At 42.7% G+C, this 13043-nt stretch overlaps 2 protein-coding genes across 3 annotated transcripts in view; one reads left to right on the top strand and one right to left on the bottom strand.

The window, feature by feature from the left end:
• Positions 1–413: 413 nt before the first annotated feature.
• Tug1 (taurine up-regulated 1) lies at positions 414–11209 on the bottom strand. The gene is made up of 6 exons (XM_090320073.1): positions 11170–11209; positions 10022–10170; positions 9890–9929; positions 7350–9818; positions 5224–5914; positions 414–3777 (listed from the first exon to the last, which is right to left on the bottom strand). The coding sequence occupies exons 1-4, from the start codon at positions 11207–11209 to the stop codon at positions 9334–9336; spliced, it is 714 nt and encodes a 237-aa protein (XP_090176199.1). The 3' UTR covers positions 414–3777; positions 5224–5914; positions 7350–9333.
• Morc2 (MORC family CW-type zinc finger 2) overlaps positions 10819–13043 on the top strand; it is a 35815-nt gene continuing 33590 nt past the window's right edge. For both annotated transcript variants that reach the window (XM_090320475.1, XM_090320474.1), the window contains exon 1: positions 10819–11501. In XM_090320475.1, coding sequence (XP_090176601.1) covers positions 11434–11501 — 68 coding nt within the window. In that variant the 5' untranslated portion in view covers positions 10819–11433. The remainder of the gene's footprint in view (positions 11502–13043) is intronic.

Genomic DNA, 13043 nt, shown 5'->3' with positions numbered 1-13043 from the left:
ATTTACAAACAAACATGCACATATTTGGAGTTCATACTATATATTTTTCTATCAATAACATGTTTTTTTTTTTTTAATGTTGTGGTAGTACCTTTTTTTTTTTTTTTTTTTTGCCAGTCCTGGGCTTGAGCTCAGGGCCTGAGCACTGTCCTTGGATTTTTCTCAAGACTAGAGCTCTACCACTTGAGCCTCAGCACCACTTCTGGCTTTTTCTAAGTATGTGGTACCAAGGAATCGAACTCCGGTCTTCGTGCATGCTAGGCAAGCACTCTACCACTAGGCCAAATTCTCGGCTAGTACCTTCTTTCTATTCTTTAGAAATTTCAATGTGGCCTATTTTAGACCTATTTTTGAAGTTGGTAAATACTAGTCAAGACTCAGTTTCAAGTAACAGAAACCCAACTCCAAGTAGCTTAAGCAAAAAAGGGTATTTATTGGTTCACATAACTGAAAAGTCCAGGGGATATACTAGCTTCAGGCACAGCTGGATCCAGCGGCATAAACATTGTCACCAGGATTCAAGTCTCTCCATCTTTTGGCTCTGTTTCCCTCTGCACTGGCTTCATTTTCTGATTGCTCATTCAACATACTGACAAACTAGCATGAGATTTTCTTCCGACAAAGCTAAAGCATTCTCAGTAAAGACAGTTTCTGAATATCACTGAACAAACTTGAATCAAAATGGGAAGAAATAGTCCCGAGAAGCATCAAGGAGTTGTCACGATAAGATGGAATGAATGCTGGGCAACAAAATAACGAATGTCCAGGATATGCCCAGATACTGAAAAGGCCTAATCTCTGATTTGATCATGAAGTTTAGTGGCAACAGCTAGTGTCATTTCTTCCTTAGTAATGGAATTATTCTAAAAACAACATTGAGAGATGTTCTGTCCTGATCTCAGGAAGCCTATCTAAAGTCCATTGGGAAGGAACACCAATGTTGAAGAGCACACTTGTGATCACACCAGTGTCTCAGCAAACTCAACTGAGTGTGAAAGTATTTGTTGCAATGTTGTAAAACAGCTTCACGTTGACAAATAATTCTGTAAGGCTGTGTCAGTTGTAAATGGAGTTCAGTGGAAACTTTCTTGTTCTCCTGTTAGTCTTCTGCCATGTTGAACTGGTACATTTTTGAGTCCAGGTGAATCAATCATTTTTTAATTTCTGCAGAAGAAAAGGACTCTGCTTTCAATCTGTTGTACTCCTTCCCAATTCGGTAGCTGTCCCAGGTGCTGAAATTGATCAAGCTAACTTTCCACTTAACGAAAAGAAGTTGCTTGTCAAGAAGTGCACAGCAAAGTCCTAACTGTTGTGAACAATAAGTTCTGGTAGGGTGAGGTGTGGGTTGCTTCTGTTCAGAAATCCTTGGTGGAGTCAGGCACAAGATAGGCTAATTGTCTGTAGTCTTCTCAAGGCCAGCTGGATTGCAGCAACATGTCAAAAAAAAGGGAGGTTAAGAGCTGATTCAGGTAAATAAGACAAGCAGGATGTTTCCAGCAGGGAGGGCCAGCCATACCAATAGCCAAGATACAATCTAACAATAGGTAGAATAATGAAGCCCTATAAATTAATGTTCACCGTGGGTACTCCAGAGTAAATAAACAGGACTCACTCTGGATATAATTTTTTGATTGTAAAGGGCTAGTGATAGCAGCTTGTATTTTCCTGCTTATCTGCCCAAGAACTGTCAGCTTAAGGAACCTGTGTCCTCAATCCAGACTAGAGGTTCTGTTTAGGAATTTATGCTACATCTGGGAGCAACAGGGTCGGTAGGGCCAGGTTTGTCAAAATTGACTCTACTTTCTTTGGTAATCAAGTCTTCATCTTCTGTAATTCAGCCTACCTTCAAGAATCATTTTACAAGCAAGTCAAGGCCTCAGACTGGTTGGGTGGCACTGATGACAGCTATAGAGGAGATCTGAGGCATGGAGACGGGAGGCATGCCCCAAGACTTCTGCCTTGTTTAGGCTTCTGTGTTCATCCAGTCACTAATTCTTATGTACAGCTTACTAGACTCTTGAGATGATTTTCTTCTTAAGTTCCTCATTTTGGCCACTGAATGTGGTGGGATCAGAGGGAATGACTGGCAGTGTAGAACAGCATCCTTAAGAACAGGAAAAAGCAGAGAGGGGAAAAGAGCTGACAATTTGGAGACAGTGGAAGAGCGAGTTGGTATCTGATTTCTTCTTTATTAGTAATAGTTGTATATATAAGTAGAACAGTCATCCAGATTTTATACTGGTGAAGGTCAGCAGTCTAGAGGAACCAGCCCTAAGCCTCATTTGACCATCTGTAGAGTAAATCATGCAATCACCATTAGTGGATAAAAAGACAAGGATATAAAGAAACCATTTCCAACATTAACCAGTGCATTCATTAGAGTAGCTAAAGATAACTGGTCCTTAAATGACTAAAGGAATGAGATTTTCTCAGGACACAAACTGAATGAAGTCTCCTGTTCACTATGAGAGTTCAGGAACTGAATCCTTTCTACAGGAATAAGTTGTCTTAGTGCCTAAGGATACTTTATAGTCAAAAATGAAAGTCAGGCTCTCTAGAAATCAGTGAATGACAGTTTCAAGACAGACGTGCTTCCAACAAAAGATCCACAAGGACAGAAGCTCTTGACACTGATAAAATCCTTAGCTGCCATCTTTGTAAAATGATTTTTTTTTTCCCAAGTCAATCTGCATTTCCAGCAAAAAAGTAGACAATAGTTTGAGGTGCTGAAAAAGTATGGAATCATGGCCTAGTCAAAGGGCATGGATCCAACTATCACTGTCACATATAGCTGATGGTACCAGATTATTTTTTTAAAGGCTATGCTTAAAATCACACTCATATGGTTGTTAAAGGATTATATCTTCAGGATTCAGTATTATGGAGGAACTCTTTTGTTTTCAAAGGCTATTCATTTATCCTGGAAACAGTAGTTAAAAAACTGAATAGAAACTAAGGATCATTGTTAACTATGGTTGAACCATATATGGACTTGTATTTTAAGATGAATAACCACTAGGTACTGAGCTCCTTTAAGGAAATGTTGGTCAGGATTTGAATTCAGCTCTCATAATTAATGGTTAGCCTTTGGAGTACTATGGCCAATGATGAGAGGTCAAATGTGCAAGTTGTTTTAAGATGGTCTCAATGTGGCATCAGCTTCAATACCAGCTTGCAAGCAATTTGTATATCCGAGAAGGGCTCAAGATGTCAGTCATATTTCAAGTACCACTAGTACGTCTGGAGTCTGTGCAAATTGTTTACTGGGCTTGCCAGTGTAGGGTGCTTACGCATTTGTTTCTGGCTATATCCAATTCCAGGAATCATCCTAAGTCCATCTGGGGTGGAGTGTTATTAGTGAAGGCTACTTGATGTCACTTTCAGCACATACGCCCATTCTCTGGGGCAAGGGTATGCCCATCTTCTTGTACTTTCCTAAGTTCAAATACAGTTAAATATTCCTAAAAATGTTCTGTATCAACTTAATACAAACTATATTGAATAGAGGTACATAAAAGATTAGAATGCCATTCCGGTCAAATATGCTGTCTAGGGCAGTGGTTTTCCAACTGTCCTGAAGAATTCTACAAGTTGTAAAGAAGTCCCTGTAGGTGTCATCAGGGTGGTGATGGTTGTGGCAGACCCCCACTCCTGCTTCACTACGTCATCCAGAGAAGCTTCACTTCTACTCTGGGCTTCCACGTAGTTTTCAAAGGGCTTCATGGCCACAAAGCTTTTGGAAAACCAATGATCTAAGAATAAGTTGTTCACAAAATGCTGAAATACAAAAAAATAGGTCACAGAAACCAGAAAGAGGGTGAGAAAAGCTAGTAAGACAAGGCGATTTCCTATTTTTCTCTGATGTAGATCATGATATAGACTGGACTTAAAACTTCAAGTCTGCTTCATACACATTCTGATTACCTGCAGATGAACTTAAGTGCCTACCAGGCAACAAAACTATTGGCTGTAAGTTTCTTTAGCAGTGAAGCTTTCAAAAATAGGTACAAAATACATTTGTTTCTTTGGGAATATTATTTCAAGAAGTCCATGGCTAGACAACTTCTCTTAAGCAATAAAATCTCAATGAGTCACTACTCAAATTCTAAAAACATACATTCTCACCTCTCCCCATTATCTCCTCTTACCAGCCACCTCATTCACTTGAGATGCAATATCATTAAACAAAGTTAACACCTCAATACTAGGGAGAAGTATATTGCTAAATTTCATGAAATTCACCCAATCAGGAGACAGAATTACCCACCCACCCCCAGTTCCAAAACCTTCTACAGGTTACTTTGATAAAAAGCAAAGGTAGTACAAAGCAGTTAATGACAAGGTATGAGAAAAAGGGGTTTCAAAGACATTGTATTTATTATGTGGTCGCCAGGTCAACCTGTTGTTAATCAGAAGTACTGGGTATACTGCTCTAAAGCAGTTTTCCCTTCTATTAAAATATTAAAAAAAAAATAGCAATCTGTGTTTGATTAAACAGGATGCAATGGGCTAAACAGCTAAATGAAGCTTTTTGGTGCAAGTCTTCTGAGGTCCTTTAATATCACACTGTACTGTAGGTTTGGGGAAAGGACACCACCTTATTGGCTAGTAGAAATTCTTTACATATTGTATATACATACAGGTATTTTAAAAAAAGGATGGCTCGTTATACATATTAGTTTGGGGACAAACACTATAACAAGAAGCACTAGTAAAACTTTAAGGTATATGAATAAGGATTGCTAATAGGCCATCCTTGAGAAAAATCATGAAAATGGGCAAAATATCTAAAAGTAGTTCTGTATTTCACATAGTCTTGTTATTTGGTGAACATGTGCTGATTTGACTGGACAATCTAACACCACGGGAACAGCCTGCTTCTATACTTCCGAGATGCTGCCATGCAATTCTGGTCTAATAGTCACATGATTACATTTACAAGACCCTATACAGATGAGAAGTTGGAAACTTTTACCAGTTCCCAATCTATAGCCATTTTATCACTATGAATAAAGAGAAGGCTTAGTTAATGCCAAGGGCAATACTGGACTGGGAGTCAGAAGGCCTGATCTCTACCATATTGGAACTTGTACAATTTTATAATATCTAAAATTTCTATTCTCTCATTTAAAAAGGGGTTAGGCTACTGTGTTGATTATTGAAATAAATGAATGTAAAAGTGCTTTGAAACTGTAAAGTGCTAAATAAACAAGAGGGGATTACCATATAGATTCTATCTTGATGTAACAAGTAGCCTTTGCTGGAATCTGACTGGAGCCTTGTAAAATGCTGTTTTAGGTTAAGGGATTCCTTGGTAGAATTTCTTAGATTTGTATGAAACGTTCTGGTTCCTGAGTAATCCCAAATAAGATGCTAGGAGTTCACTGTGCCTTGGTTTTGATCCCAATGAGTCAGAATATTTGCTTTAGCATTCAGTAGGCTACTACAAATTTGAAGTAGAAAAAGATCAGGATCCAGTCTTGATGAGACCTTAATTAGTTCACGAACTTCATTTGAGATTGTGGGGAATGGTCCAATGTTCTCATAGAGATGTTGCCTTTCTTCAGACTATACTGATAATGAAAAATCCCCTGGTCCATACTATGTGTCTCTGCAGGCTTCAACTGAAGAAATGAAACACATATTTAGGGAACAAACTGGCCTTTGTTGTAATAAAATAGCTTTAGCTATTTGGCTTGAGAACTCTTGACTATTATAAAGGGCTGTGCTGAATCTGGGTAGTAAGGACAGGAGTGGAGGTAAAGGCCACATCATGATGGCTGAATGCCTTTTGGGTCACAGTGGTCCACTGGAATGGTGTCTTCTTCAGTAGTAAGGTGGTAGGAATCATCCTGGGCAAAAGGCAGGTCATCAGAAGGTCCAAGTGCACATTCAGCAATCAGGAAGTACAAGACTAGAAGAGGAAGGGGAAAAAACAGGGACAAAATGCATGGAATTACAAACACAAGATTCTGATAATGAAATGGATCAGCTATCAGTACATCAGCCCCTTGACACGTACAAATAATACCTCACAAGCCTGGCGTAGAGGTTGATGTGACAAATTGTGTTAAGCAAAAAAGAAAAACATAAAAACCCGATTAATAATCACTGATAGTACAAAGAGTTCCCTGGTAAAGACAATCTCCTGACTCCTGAGAGCAAACTATGTATAAAGGATGCATCCACAAGAACATCCTATCACATTCTGTGATAATAATTTGATTCTATTCAGGCTGCCAGGCATTAGTTTATGGGAATAAGTTTTTTGTGCCACTGGTGGCAGAAGTGAGACTTTGTTTATATGTCAGTAAAAAAAAAAAAAAAATCAAAGGAAACACTGTCTTGCACACGTTTTGTATTTAATACCCCATATAACATCAATTCTTCATGTTTGAAGGGGCTCCCTATATTTATTCACTTATTTAACTTACTCATTTATATTGGAGACAGTTTTTCATTATCTATTTAAATGGCCTTGACTTGATGGCCTTCTGAGTGGTGGAGTTAAATGTTTGAGTCACCACAGCTAGCTCTGGAGCTTTCTTAAATTTATAATTACAAAGTAGTGCTCTCTGCTTCCTGTTTGTCAAGCTCTGCTCCACCATGGTAACTAAACTTTCTGAAATCATCCACCGGGCGGCAATTCTCACTGATGATACAAATAAGATGTACATAATTCCACACTTCATCAGAGACTACTCTGAAACACACTAGACAATTAAGGAACTACTTATCAGGGACCCTATACCTTCCTTTAAAAAATCATATAAAAGATTCTCCCATAGGGAGAATTGTGGGAAAGGAGAGAATCCATGATTGTCCAATATTTGAGCTTGTTAGTAAAGCTCTTTTCTTTGTCCACCAAAAAAAGTAAAACGTGAAATAATGTAAGAAACGTAGCCCAGTAAAGTGACTCATTTAAAGAGTAATTTTAGTTATTGTGCAGTGATTACACACACTACTTGTTGATTTTTTAAGTGGCCTGCTCTCTAAACTTATCCTTTCTAACAAATGCTTTATCAGAAGTGATGGAATGTATAGACAAATGTGCATAAAACCAAGGCTCTTCCTTTTCAAGAATTTGCTCTCTACAGAGAGAACAGGAGCATGCAAATAACTGTTTCACAAGATTTTGCATACAAAGATAGGCAAATGACAGTTATAACAAAACATATGGATATTCTGGCTAAAGAGATTCATGGGGAAGACAGCATTTAGGTTGAATACTGAGGAAAATGGTAGAGTTGTGAGAATTGATGAACCAGAAAAAGGCATTTCCAGGGTAAAGAGAGTATGAACATAAGTGCAGAAATAGGGCATAAGGCATTTTGGAAAATGACAAGTACCGTAATTCATTTTGGATGGTGTGGTCCATTCGCATGAGTCTGGACAGAAATTCAAGTCTTCTAATTTCCAGTAACAGCGCTGGTGGCAGTGCACGTTCAGTTGTTTCTTTCCTAATGGCAAGGTCCACATTTCCAAAATTCAAAAGTAAAGAATATCTACCTCCAGAGTTCCTGCCCCAACTTGACAAACTCTTCTGGGCCAGAGGTCCAGTTCTTGAGAATCTGGAGTCCATGGTTGCTGATAAACTGAAAAGATATCTACTCCAACAACTGCAGAACACCGTAGGAAAATCTCTTCAAGTCCCAATCTTGGACAACTCCTGTCTTGTCACAAACCTTTAAGCTTTGGAGTTCCAGTTGTTTCTTTCCCTACTTTCTCCAGAGGAAGGTCGCTCATCATCATAGTCTTAATATTCTTTTTGAGGTACATCCAGATTTAATTACAAAAGATCTAAAGGGCAATACATGTTTCTGCAAAAGTTATTTCTCTGTAACTGAAATCATATCTCTGCCTGATTATTCTCAGACATTTGAATGAAATAGCAGAATTAGCAAACATCTAATCAGATAAAATACACTCAAATGTGTTTAAGAAATGTTCACTTGCTTAGATCTGTACCACTTGGTAAGCACCACTCCACAAAATGAAAATGTCTGAAAGTCAACTGTTCAAACATTTTTAGTGTTTGCTGGAAAATGACCTGGACTTCGATAAAAAGCAGCTGACAAGTACAAAGAAACAAAACATAGCATTTTGCGCCATCTCAGTACCACACTGGCAAGCAATTAGAATACAAGGCAGGCCAGAAACAATCTGTGAATCACTTCCAAATCCACTGTTATTGAAATTCAGCAGGAGTTCTAAAAAACCTTTTCAGAGCAAATTAACTTCCAATTAGCAATGGAAAAAACAAAAAAAAACAACAACTCCCAAAGCATCTTTCAAGTTTCTATTCCTGGTTCAATCAGTTCCAGTGAGCCCCTTTGCTTAAAATCCACGTGCACCATTAATTAACCGGGCTTGACAGCACCATTTTAATAAGCCTGTTCACTACCAACCACACAAACAAGGGATACAAAACAGGAGCAAGCGATGGATGGCAACCACGGTCAATGGAAAACGGTCAATGAAAAAAGACAGGCGGTAGTCAGGCACCAGTAAAAAGTAAAAGCAGCAGCAGAAAACAAACGACTTCTAGGCCAAAGATTAAATGCGCTTCTTCATACTGGGGAACACACCCACTTTGAATCGTAGCTGCTTTCTATTGGGTGCCATTGTACCATACGCATCAGCCACCCTTCAGGCACCCCTTGGTGACATGACTCAGAAGCCAAGCAGGGTGGGGGCAAATGTTACCTCATATTCATTATGCACAGAAACAGCTCACATATCCCAGGGACTCAAACAGGGGGAGAGGGGAAGAGAGGAGGTGTTTCAAATTGGTGGTGGAGGGTCCCAAATGACATCTAGGCCTCAGTTTCCTCACTGTGGCATAGAGGAAGTGCTGCTGACTCTTCCGGGTCACAGCCCCCCTTTTTGAAAACTTGCTAGCGATGGATCACCATTCCCTCAGAATGCACGGTCCCCATATAGTGTTGCAAATCAATGCAGCGAGTCTCAAGATTTCCAACTCCAAGGTTTTCTAGGTCTCCGGGCCAGGGAATGGGCAACTGCTAAGTTTTCTTACAACTCAAGCAATAAAAAAAAAAACAAACTGACAAGACACACGTGACACATTACAGACAATAATCATCCTTGACACATAATACCGACGCTTTATACCTTAAAAAAAAAAAAAAGCGCGTTCAATCCCACACACACTGATAGGCAGAGGAGGAAACTGAGGCGCAGACAAAAATTACGGAGCGACTTGTCTAAATGCACTCGGCCAGCTGATGGCTGGGCCCGGAAGCAAACCCAGCTCTTCCGACTCCGGAGCGAGCATCCCCACCCCGGAGCTGCCGCCAGGGCTCCCGCCTCCCGCTAAGGTGGCATAAGGAGAAAGAGGCAAAGGAGGAAGCCCACCACCAACCATCCTCCAGCTCCCTCCTGTCCCCCCAACTGGGTCCTTGCAGGCCCCGAAGGGTGACGCCAGGCCTCCAGGCCCGATCCGGCCACTCCCGCCTCCCCAGTCGCGCCAAATCCCGCTGTTGCTGCTGCTGCCGCCGCCGCCGCCGCCGCCTCCCCGGGAGCGGGGCGGAGCAACTGCCCGCCGCCGCCGCCGCCGACCACCCGGACGACTCCTCGTCGAATCGCAAAAGCATAGGCCGCCGCCCGAGTTCTGCGGACGAGAAGAAAGACGCGGCGCGAGCGCCAACGGCCACCGGGCGCACGCCGCGGCGGCCGGGCCTGCGCCCCAAGAGCTGGATGCCAGAGCAGGAGAAAGAGCCGCCAACCGATCGCTCGATCGACCGCGCGCCCACTCCTTCGCCCTACCAGACCGGGGAGGGGGGGAGGGCGCGCCAGGGCTTCTTCGAGTTAGGGGCCTGACTCCCCGGCGACGAGACAAGATGGCTCCTCCGGTCCGCGCTGCAGCTACCGTCCCGGCTGCGTCGCTCGGCCCGCCCCCGGTACTGTTTCTTTAAATGGCGGAGAGAGGTCAGGAAAGCAGGAAGAGAGGCGCGCGCGGTCACGTGACAGGGGCGGCTCTGACCAACCAAGATCCGGTTACGTGGGCGCCCACTGCCCGCCAATGAAGAGGCGGGGTGTCCGGGCGGAGGCGGGAGGAGTTTCGGGCTCTGTGATTGGCTGAACGCGCGGCGGAGACCTCGGGGGGCTTGGGGCGTCGGGGAGTGAGTGAGGTGGCCGGAGCTGTGTGCACTTAGCGGAGACAAAGCAGTGACTTCAGGTGGCGGTCACGGCGGAGAAGGAAAAAAAATAAATTAAAAAACAAAAAGAAAGCCAATTCTCGAGGTGCTGGGTCCTCCAAACGCAGCGTGCGGACGGCGGAAGCGGCGGAGGCGGCGGCGGCGGAGGCAGCGGCGGAGGCGGCGGAGGCGGCGGCGGCAGCACATGGTTCCAAGAGCGCGCTGCGGTTGTTGAGTTCCAATTCCGCGGGGAGGGGACAAAGGCTGCTGCGAGGCGCCGAGGAAACGCCCGATCGCGTGGTGCTGCCCGCACCTGCCTCCTCGATCCGGGCCTTGAAACGCCGGGACTAACTTCTCTCCGCGAGGAGGCGACCGCGGGACTGAGGCCCCCCCCATACGTGGGAAGGGGCTGAGGTGGAAGCGGTGTGGGGGGAGGGGGAAGGGCGCGGCCCGCCTGAGGGCGTCGGGGGCGGGGGGTAGGGGGGCGGACCCGTGGGGGGGGGGAGAGGCAGTTGCATCCGGGTCTTTATGAGGTAATTTGATTCCCCACGACGCTGCGGAGGCTGAGGAGGCGGCCGTGGGCGCCCGACGCTAGCTGACGCCGGCTGGATTCGGCCAAGTTTTCTGCCTGGCTTCGGTTGGGAAGCCGCGGAAACCCCCCCCCCCCGGAACTGGCGCCATATGCGCTCTAGCGACCTCGTGGTCTCGGGTCTGGAGCCTGTTGAGGGATCTTGACGTCACCGGCGGCGAAGACAGGAGTGAATGTTCAATTTGATGACAGAACTGGGTCAATCATCGAGGGTAAGTTTTCCTAAACCAAGGAATTTCAGAACAGCGACAACAGATCAACACATCTGCAGATTTGAAAACAAGAAGACTCGAAGAACCCTAAAGATGAAGCCGTGATAAACCGCCAGCTCCGAGACCCGTCGTCAGTTCTCCAGAACCTTCCGCCACACGGACTTGGATCGTCTGAATCACCGAGACGGAAAGCTTCTAAGTTGTGTGGCACCCAGGTTTATGACGTAATTCTTTCCAAAATACTCCGTCATAGTCGTTAAGAAGGTTTAGAAGATATAACTTCAAAGAAGGACACGACTGTAGTTCTTAATGTCGGGCCGTATTCCGGATAGATTTTAGGTCACTTGTCTCCGCTTACCGAAGCGCACAGACATAACCTTTACTGGACTGAGTCCTGGAAGAAGAAAAACAGAAAATCTGTTGAGTTCCATGTCTTTCTGAGTAGTGGGTAGAAGATTTGGAGACCGTGGCAGTCATGGCTTTCACAAATTACAGCAGTCTGAATCGAGCTCAACTAACTTTTGAGTATCTCCACACAAATTCGTAAGTATCTCACAGAGGGGCCGCTCAGGTTACTATGGAAATCCTTTCAGCAGGAAAATCTTTTTTTCTTTTTTCTTTTTTTTTTTTTTTCTTTTTTTTGCGTGTTCACTCTGCGATGTGTCACTGGAGTGTATCACTGGATATCTTGAGCTCTGTATGGAAGAACTGAGATCGGTGAAATATTGCCAACCCAGAAGAATCTGATGTTCATGTTATTGGATCAAAAGTTCTAAGTACAGATTCTATGTGAAGTCAGTTTTTACTGAGTTGTTTCAGGTATTTTCACAGAAATTCCACAAGTACTGCTCTTTGGATCATCCAGAGTTAGACGTATTTTTTTTTTATCGTCAACAGTTCTTCCTCTAGTGAAAATAGTTTATAGACAGTAAAGTTTATAACCAGTATTTCTAACCAAAAAGAAGACATTTAGACCATCCTAAGAGAAGAAAACTTTTTTTTTTTTTTTTTGGTTGTTCCCCCCAGCAAACAATGGGCTCTATTCCTGGTCCATAGATTCCTACATTCCAGTGTGGTTTGCACTATCTAAATCCATTAGATACTCTGGAATCACAAACATAGGATTCTTGAGTTCATCAGGACGTTATCCAGTTTGGTCTGAATAACGGTTAATCCTTAAGCTCACTGTCTTTAAGTTGTCCAGTGGATCAAAACTTTTTTCTGTTTTAATACATTCACCTCATTTTAGAGATGAAGGTGTATTCTACAGTTATACTGAGAAAGAAGGTAATGGAATATAGCTAAATGAACGCTCCAAAGTTAGCTGAAGAACTACTCTCACATCTGCGTGTTTACTTCCGCTGATCCGTTAATCAGTTGAGTTTTCACTTTTGTGACAAAGGCTTTTATTTTAATTCTACGAATTCCATGAGGTCCAATTTTTTCCCCCTTTTTCTAGTCAGAGAAATACTTTTTTTGAGTAGTGAAGAGTTTTGTTACATGCTGGGGTGGTTTTGTTTAGCTTTTAAACAAGCTTTTTATTGATCTCAATTGTTTTAGAGAAGGCGAGTTCCTGCATAGATTATGAATTTGGAACCTAGTTAAATGAGATCATTGGTGAAAGGTGGTAGTCCAGCCAGGGGCAAAACCTTCAGTGTCCTTTTTCTTGTTCAAACTGGCATATAGAAGGCCTTCACATGAAGGTGTCATAGATGTTTATAAATGATTTTGTTACATGAATAACCTCGTTTTGGATTTTCAAACAGTAGTAGATCAGAGACTATAAAAATATTGGAAGACCATAAAATGGCTTTCAGAATCTTGAGTTCTTGTTCCATCTTGGACATAGGTTTTATACAATAAAGTAATAGTGTCAACAGTTGATTGCTTCATGCCAATAGCTGTTATAAATGTCATTTAAAAACAACACCTGTGGATTAGTGATTATTTTTGTTTTATATTTGAGGAAACAGAATCATAGTGATAATGTGCCAGTGGTTACATCTGCTGAGTGTCAGAGGAGCGGTACCTTGCAGTACAAGATTGGTTTGTCCTCAGTGGGTAATGCTTTTAAACAAAAAATGC

The sequence above is a fragment of the Megascapheus bottae genome, chromosome 28 (genome assembly GCF_031878675.1).
Source record: "Megascapheus bottae isolate mThoBot1 chromosome 28, mThoBot2.hap1, whole genome shotgun sequence".
NCBI lineage: Eukaryota > Metazoa > Chordata > Mammalia > Rodentia > Geomyidae > Megascapheus > Megascapheus bottae.
Note: the sequence above shows the minus strand (reverse complement) of the source record. Positions and strands in the feature narration are given on the sequence as shown.

Coding starts and splice junctions, on each gene's coding strand:
- Tug1 (XM_090320073.1), bottom strand. CDS start 11,209: ATGACGGAGTATTTTGGAAAGAATTACGTCATAAACCTGG. Junction 10,171..11,169: donor GAATTACGTCATAAACCTGG/GTGCCACACAAC, acceptor GTCTCCGCTAAG/TGCACACAGCTCCGGCCACC. Junction 9,819..9,889: donor CGAGCGACGCAGCCGGGACG/GTAGCTGCAGCG, acceptor AACTCGAAGAAG/CCCTGGCGCGCCCTCCCCCC.